Below are 8911 nucleotides of genomic sequence, written 5' to 3'. Positions count from 1 at the left end.
TGAGTATTTATCGATGATGGCACATTTGTTGCTGCTCGTGTGAAGAGGAAAAGAAAGTTAAAAACGTTTGTGGCATCTTGCTGGCTTTCTACACGTCTCTCTGTCTGAAATGTTGAACACCAAGAATGAAGATGATGTTTGAACCAGTGTCTTATTTTTGTAAAGCTCCTCGTGTGTGTGCACGCGCGCGTGTGTGTGTGTGTGTGTGTGTGGAGTTTGGTTGAACCACTGTGGACTTGCAGAGATGATGAAACACAGAAGGTGTGTGGCGTCCGGAATGTGCAGGCCGGCGCCACACAGCCGTGGGACAGATCCAGATGTGACTGGTGAGATGTGGCATGAATCAGTGATGAAGATGGCGAGGATGACGATGGCGACACAAGCAGTTTAGCTCTTGCTGGTCTTCCCTGCGGGGCTCTCCTTCTTCTTCTCCTTCTCTTTCTCCTCCTCCTCCTTTCCCTTTGGCTTCTCCTCTTCCTCCTCCTCCTCCTCCTCCTCCTCTTCCTCCTCTCCCTCGCCTTCACCCTCCTCCTGCTCTTCTCCCTCCTCTCCCTCATCGCCCTCTTCCTCTGCCTCCTCTTCCTCCCCCTCCTCCTCGTCTTCCTCCTCTTCGGGCTTGGCTCCAGACTTGCGGTAGGCGCCGAGGGCATAGGAGCGAGTTGACATGTAGGAGAAGCCGGATTGGACCATGGCACCTCCCACGGAGCTGAGACGGCACTCCTCGCCTTCCAGAAGTTTCCTGGAGAGAGAAACACATCGTCAGCTTGGATCCTGAACAGGCCGCTGCAGGTCCGACGACCAGATGAGGCTGTATTATTAACAATAATAGTAACAATAATAGCAATAACAATAATAATATGTGAGCAATATAAAATTAAATCATAAGAAGAAACTAATAAAAATGTAAGATAAACCAGATTTCATTTGTTACCAATTATAATTCATCCTTAAAGGGGTCATATTATACAAAATCCACTTTCTAAAAGTTTTCCAACAGTACTAATCATCCCCACACCAGGAACGACGCCCCAGAAGTGTAGAAAGAGTGTCCTCTCTCTCTCTGGCTTGTTCCAGGTTTTAAAAAGTGTGTAGCTCCAACCAGCCAATCAGAAATCAAACCCTATATAGTGTCATTGGGGGTTTAGCCAATCACAATCAAGGTAGGCCCCTCCCCTTTGACTCCTCCCACAATTAGGCAGCTCTGCTCTGGCACATGGCACCACGAGAGGAAGTACTTCCTCCTCTTCCCAGAGATGACCATGTGTGGGCGGAGCCAGTCCAACGCACACAGACACAGCAGATTCTGAATGCAGCTCCTAGGATCCAATATTCTAATGGAGGAGAATTTGAAAGCCACAGAGGAGAAGCTGGATTTGGGGCAATAAACTTTGAATACAATCTTATTGGATCAATGAGACCAAGTGGAAGTGTTCTACCTGAATACCTGTATAATATGACCCTTTAAAAGAAGATGAAGATAAAATAATTTTCAGGTAAACAAAGAAACAACATATATTCTGATCCAATAAATGTAGTTTATGGATATACTGTTAGTTTTTTCCAATGAACTAAAAGCCCTATTTACATGTATTTTCATTGATTCATGCTATTTTGCTTTTACTCTTAGTGTTCTGTCTTGTGTTGTTTTAGGAGCAACTACCAACTTTCTCCTAACTAATTTAATTTCTATATTATTTGTGTGTTAATTTCAGTTTTGTTTGTTTTGTGATGTCTTTGTCATCCGAGTATTTTATCTGGAAACTTTTGTTTTGTTTTATATCTTGTCTTTGTCAGTTTTTATCTTGTGTAGTTTTCTTTTTAAGTATTTCAGATCCTCTTCTCTTTTCTTGCTTTTATTAAATCTTAACGTTGATTTTTTTTTTCTTTTCTTTATCATTTAATTCTCTTCTTGTCTGGGTTTTTTTATGTTCTCTTTTTCTTGTATTTTGTATCTTTATCATTGTATCAACATACATGAAAAGTGCTTTATCAAGAACGTTGAACTGACTGATTGATATTTTCACACATTGTGTAAAAGTGAGGCCATTCAGGGGAGAGAATGTTTATCTTGCGGCTTTCTCGTTGATGAAACTTGCTCATGAAAGATCGGATGTTGCTGTTGTCAGCTGCAGCCTCTCTGATGCAGTATTTGCTGAGTGAGACCGTTTGTATCACTTCCATCCATCTATCATGTTACAGTAGCAAAGGTCTGAATTTCTGTAAATGAATACAGTGAAAACCACATTTCAGTGGAGTATTACGATGTAGATTTAAAAACAAGTGTGGATGACATGATGCCGAAGTCATCAGATTTTTAACTGGGCCTGATGGTGACCACAAAACAGTTCAATACCAGAATATGCTGAAGTTATTTGACTGCTGCAAAGATGAAATTTGACTTCAAACATCAGATTTCCTTTTCTTTTGTGTTCCATGTTCTTCCCATGTGTGAACCAAGTGTCTTACTCCAGGTTCTCTGATTTTATCTCACAGTCCAGAAACGTGTGAGATTAACTGGATGGATGGATGGATGGATGGATGGATGGATGAACTCACTCTGTCCAACAGTGAGAGAGTGAGTGGTTGTGAGCCCCTTACAGTTTTCTACAGTTTTAGTACTTTTAATTCCTGATGTGTGCTGTATTGTTGATGTGGGTCAAATCCTTGTCTAATTGAAGAATAATGTATTAAATCACCAAACTATATGATTTTGATTTGACGCTATATGAGTCTCCTCAGTAGCCAAAGACAAATCTTAGTTCAACACAGTGGTGTCGTGTTTTCAGGTCTCTTCGCTTTCCCACTCTAATGACGGTGGCGGTTTCCAATATAACACACCTGTAGGCGGCGATTTCGATGTCCAGTGCCATCTTGACATTCAGCAGGTCCTGGTATTCACGCAGGTGACGGGACATTTCTCCTTTAGTGCTGCGCAGTGCAGCCTCCAGCTGCTGGATGGTATCCTGTGCAAACACACACACACACACACACCAACACATCATGAAACACTGCTGCCGGACTTTCCAATCCATCACACACCTAATCTGGGTCTCTTACCTGCATTTCTCCAATTTCATTGTTATGACGCTCCTCCATCTCAGCCATCTGCCTCTCCAGGGCCTCGTTGTGGCCCCTGAGGGCCTCGATCTCCAGGGTGCGGGCCTGCACCTGCCTGCGGTACTCGCTCAGCTCCTCCTTCGAATGCTTGATGGCATCCTGGTTGCGGGCGGCAGCCTCGGTCACGGTGGCGAACTTGGAGCGGTACCAGTCCTCCACCTGGACCTGGTTCCTGGCCGAGAGGTTCTCGTACTGGGCCCGGATGTCTTTCAGGGCTGCAGCCAGGTCCGGTTTGCTCATGTCCATCTCCACCGACACCTGGAGTCGGAGGAGAAGAGGAGGAGAGAGTGCTTCAGTATCGAAGCACTATATTTGTCAGAACTGCTCCTGGAGGACTCCAGGCCTGCATGTCGTAAAGTCTCACCGGATTCAAGTGAAGGGCTCATTATTAAGCCTCTGCAGGGTCAATGGAAACTCATTTCTTTGAGTCGTGTGTGTTGTGCCCCTGGAGACGACTAAAGCATGCAGGATATTGGTCCTTCAGGAGCACTAACCCAACGTACTGAATTAAATCTTTGTCCATCAGCAATGCCTGTTAATGTTCATGTGTTCCATGTAGGAGTGTCTGCGTTTTTTAAATTTGTTGTTACAATCCAAAATGATTTGGAGATTTAAAAAGTATTTTTTTAAACTGTGTTTGATGCTTTCTTAATAATATAAAGTCTATTTCACGTTCATTATATTTCATTTTTCGTTTATCGTTTTCTTTCTTTTTAAAAATACGATCTAACATATTTATGACAATCAAATTTTGGTAAACATTTCTTTCTTTCTTTCTTTTTTTTCTTTCTTTCTTTCTTTCTATGTTTGTTCATTCTAATTAGCTGTATATGTACTATAATAAACACTTGTGCAAGTAGCATTTTTTGTCTTATAAGGATGTTTGGTTGGTTGGCTGGCTGGTTGGTTGGCTGATTGTTTCCAACATTCTGGATTACTTAGAATAATTGAACTGGCAAGTTCATGAACAAAGGTGTATGTACCTCTACTGGGATAAAGTAACCGTAAGTAGAGCAGCCTCAAGATGGATGACTGTTCATTTCCACTGTGTTGAAGGTGCACTTCTCATCCTGCGGTGACACAGCCATAAATGTTTAAGGTGAGCAGTGTGTGTTGGTGAGCTGAGTTGCAGTCCAGTGAGGTGGACCACTGCAGGACTGATGAATCGACTGCTGACTCAGCCCTTTCTGCTGCTGAAAAGCCGTGCTGTCAATAGCTGGCATGGCAATAACATTCTCTGTGGGGGAAGAGGAGACACCCAGGAGAAATCTACCCAGCAACCATCACTGCATGACTTCCTTCATGGCAGGATACAACAAGGTGCTGGAAGTCAAACTTACTCCTCTGGTAGTAATAACAGATTTATAATAAGTCATAATAAGATTCTGTTGGAGTTCGAATCTATATATATCGTTGGTTATTTGTTAATGAAAACTACTGTAATTCATGAATCCTGGAAAGAAAAAAAAAACTTTTTTTCTGTTAAATAGTTGGAAATAACTGTATTGCAGCAGTTTGTCTCCTTTGAAACGTGAACGAGAGGAGCTGAAGCGCCTCAGTGGGTTCGTCCTGCCCGCAGCCCCCCCGGGACGACCACACCCCAACAGTATGCGCCGTTTCTCCGCATTTTCTCCCCACATACCCCCCCCCCCCCCCCCCCCCCCCCACCCCACCCCCACCCTCCTCTCATGCAAATACCATCATTTAACCCAAAGCTTTTCGGAAGATAGTTGCAGGTCACAGGTCATTAACTTTGTAACGACCTTGATGCGCAAAGTGCGTTTAATGATTTTTGTCCTCGCAGATCATCAAACACACAAAACCTCATCCGTTTTACACTTTTGATTTTGCGGAGAGGCTGCAGGCTTCAGTTTATGGTAAGAAAGGGAAGGGGGAGAGGAGGAGGAGGAGGAGGAGGAGGAGGGACAGCGCACGGTGCTGAAACGGAACTGCAGTGCCATCAATTTCCAAGTGCGCAATGAGGATTTTAAGGAAGACGCAGCATGTCGTGCACAGAATGTTTTTTGTTTTTTTAAACGTCTGATGATACAATGTAGTTTTTTACTCCAACACCATTGGAGGTAGAGGAGGTTCTGCAATAGTGGGAGACACTTGGGAAAATTAAAGAGCACACTATTCAAATTCACTATTTCACTATTTGACACAATCAAAAAATATCGAGTTTATATACGTTTGCAAATGTATGAGAAAGTGTGCTGATTGTGGTGTCGGTGTGTTTGATAAAGCCAATGAGGGGACAATGACCCCCAAACACTTTGCATTAGTCAATGGATGCAGTAAATAATGAGGGTTGTGATGGTCTGATTCTGGACTGTAAGCGGTGAATCTGACAGGTTGAAGCTGCGCCACGTGTGAGTCTGCGGACCGGCGCTCACCTGCGCCCGGCCGGGCGCGTGCGCGTACCTGTGTCGCCTGCAGCGACGTCTGCATCTCCTGCAGCTCCTCCTCGTGAACTTTCCTGAGGAAGGCAATCTCGTCCAGCAGTGACTCCACTTTCTTCTCCAGCTCCAGGCGCGCCAGCGTGGCGTCGTCCACGTCCTTCCGGTAGCCCTTCAGCGCGCCCTCCGCCTCCTCGCGCAGCCGGGTCTCCTCCTCCAGCTTCTCCCGCACGCGCTCCAGCGTCTCGTTCATCTGCACGCAGTCCAGGTGCATCTGGCTCTTCTCGTGCGTCAGCTCCTCCACGCGCGCCCGCAGCTCGCGGATCTCCTGCTCGTAGAGCTCGTGCAGGCGCGACGGCTCGTTGTGGCGCTGGCGCAGCAGCGTGACCTCCGCCTCCAGCACCTTGTTCTGCTGCTCCAGGTTGTGCACCTTCTCGATGAAGGACACGAAGCGGTCGTTGAGGCCCTGCAGCTGCTCCTTCTCGTTGGTGCGGACGATCTTCAGCTCGTTGGTGACCGCGGTGGACTGGGTCAGGTCCATCATGGGGTCCTGCATGGAGGAGAAGACCCGGCCGGGCGCCGCCGTCCTGCGGTAGGCGGGCGACGGGGACGCATAGTTGCGGTGGCTGCTGCGGTACCCCGCGGAGTGCACGCGGGACGGGCTGCTGCTGCTGCCCAGACCCAGGCGACCGGATCGGGGCGCGTCTCCGAAGATCTTCCGATAGGAGCTGCTGCTGTAAATCTCGCTGGAGTAACTCATGTTGGCTTCAGTGCGGTCCGGCCGGTGCCTCTGCTCTGTGCGGGATTCGCGAAAGTGTGTGTGTGTGTGAGGAGTTTTAGGAGAGTGTGAGGGTGAATGTGTGTGTGTGTGTGTGACAGAGAGAGAGAGAAAGTGAGATGCGAGTGATGTCGGGCCAGGACAGGTGCTTTTATAGTGCAGGCGCTGGTGCATCATTTGACGCAGCAGCCACTGAAGACGAGGGGAAACCTGCAAGCTTTTGCAGAAAGTCTCCTCCCTCTGGGAAAACACGAATTCACTCATGCAGCTCGTCCCGCATGCAGACAATCTGCTCTGCGCGCGCGCGCGCGCGCACACACACACACACACACACACACACACACACACACACACACACACACACACACACACACACACACACACACACACACACACACACACACACGCGACAACAACAACAACGACACCTCCCCATGATGATCAACTGCTAAACAGATGCAATAAAGTCCACTTTTCATGAAGTTTTCGTCTTTTTCTTGTTATAAATAAGATTCATATAAGATAAGATTTCCATGTATGACACCACTGGAGTGTCTCATTTTCCCTCCCTCCGTGCTGCCCACTGTCATTGCAGTTTTTCTCTGCTGTCCCAGCAGAACGGCTTGAATTGGATCGATGTGTGGAAGCTGTGCGCCACAGTGTGATTTCGGTGCTGCAGTGTGCATCCAGCCGCCCTCCTCCCCCCCCGACCTCTGCAATGTCGGAATACGGGATGAGTCTCATAAAAACGTCCTGATTTCTGCGCTCACGCAGTCTCAAGCGTCATGTTTCACATGATTTTATGCCATTGCAACTGAACACACCGTTCATAATGACGCTTCAAGGCGTTCATCTGGAGGTAGGACAGCACTATATTGCATGGACACTCATATCCCCCAAAACAAAGGCAGAGAAAAGTTTATCTGCGTGATGGTTTAACGTTATATGACATGCGTCACTGCACAAAAATAGGATTTTGTTGTGCTTGGGCGCTGCGCGGAGCTGGCGCTGGCCTTGGTGCTGATCTGAGCTTGGACTCAGGACAAGAAGGACCGCGCCCCATAATAAAGAGAGGACTGCAGCCTCATCACCTCCAAACACAACCTCAGCCACCTCCGGGACGCTTCTGGATGACAGCCCAAACAAATGTGCAACACGCATCCACACTGCCAAGTCGTCTTAAATCACCCCAGACTGCGTCTGATGAGACTACTAATGCGAATAAACGACCAAGGAAAAGCGATCAGAGCCATGTAAGGCTGGAGGAATCTATAATAGGGGTGACATTAACTGAAGATGGGCTCTTAATGCTTTTTGCTTTGCGATAATCTGCTCGTGTGCTTTAGATGGGGTGGAGGGGCACTGTCGTTTTATGGTGCAGATCTGCTTGTTTGTGAAGTTGATGTGAGGTGTGGCCTTTTTTTCCCTGCTTGTTGAGGATCTGAAATATACCAGCTTGTAAATAGATAGCATATTTATTTACACACAAACAAACTATCTAAAGATGATGAGCACAATGTGAAATCAAGAATTGATAATGAATCATGTGCAAAATGTGCATTTAACGCATTAAACATCTGCACAACTCAATAAAATTGAAACGAAGACAGGAGAGTAGATGTTTAATAATGCCACGAGAGTGCGCCAAAGCATTGGTTTTGCGGGCTTGTTTACCAAACCAAAGCTGATGCTGTGCACTAATATCATTAGGACAGTGCCTCTGCAAGGTTTTCACTTTGGTGAGATAATGGATCTTTCTGTGGAGAGTTTCCATGTTTTTCATGTGTGTAGGTGTGAATAGGTGTGTTTATCTTTATGATGTATTTACTGATAAGCTGATGAAGAATATGTATGTGGATTTCTATAGAAGTTCATGGATGTGGGTGTAATGTGCATTCAAACAAAATAGAAGTATTAATCTGGTGTTTAATGGCAGACGGTAATGCACTGATCAACCCTCAAGGTCACTTGAAAATGCAAAGGGAAGGACATTGTGCTTGAGTACAATGTCATATAGAAAACTACAGATCGGGCTTGGAAAAATAGGAAACAATGGCGGAAAAATAGGACACAATGGCTGAACATATGTATATACAACATCAAGCTATTCAGAGCGAGAAACCTTGGTTACCCATCTATTTTGGCCCGCCGCTGTAACAAAAGGGCCTATTGAAGGTGCAAGTGACTCAGCAGGAAATGACAGGTCGCCCAAAACGTCTGATTTCTATCATTGTGTGTCCTGTCCAGCCGGCCGCCCTTCACTCCTCACCCTCCTACTGCTTGGTAACAAGACCCGTGACACATTTATTCAATTTGTTTGGCTGAAAACATCATATCAGAGTGATGTTATCCATCATATGCATCATTTAATCAGCTGAAGTGTTCCATACAAGCTGCTGCTGCATGCACTGCAGCTACACACACACACACACACACACACACACACACACACACACACACACACACACACACACACACACACACACACACACACACACACACACACACACACACACACACACACACACGACGTGCAGCAGCACTTCTGCTTCAATGAGCAGCTCCTACATTCACTCCGAGGCCTCAGTGTGATGAGTGTAAACAAACAGAACCACAG

General features: G+C 46.2%; 1 protein-coding gene across 1 annotated transcript; it reads right to left on the bottom strand.

The window, feature by feature from the left end:
* Positions 1 to 387: 387 nt before the first annotated feature.
* On the bottom strand, positions 388 to 6558 carry neff1 (neuronal intermediate filament family member 1; the record flags this gene model as incomplete). The annotated part of the gene is made up of 4 exons (XM_080499604.1): positions 388 to 739; positions 2839 to 2963; positions 3058 to 3375; positions 5542 to 6558. 4 exons carry the CDS (start codon positions 6556 to 6558, stop codon positions 388 to 390), a joined length of 1812 nt encoding a protein of 603 aa, XP_080355730.1.
* Between the last annotated feature and the right edge of the window lie 2353 nt (positions 6559 to 8911).

The sequence above is a fragment of the Blennius ocellaris genome, assembly GCF_963422515.1.
Source record: "Blennius ocellaris genome assembly, chromosome: 7".
Lineage (NCBI taxonomy): Eukaryota > Metazoa > Chordata > Actinopteri > Blenniiformes > Blenniidae > Blennius > Blennius ocellaris.
The sequence above is the reverse complement of the archived record's forward strand: the minus strand, read 5'-3'. Positions and strand labels throughout refer to the sequence as shown.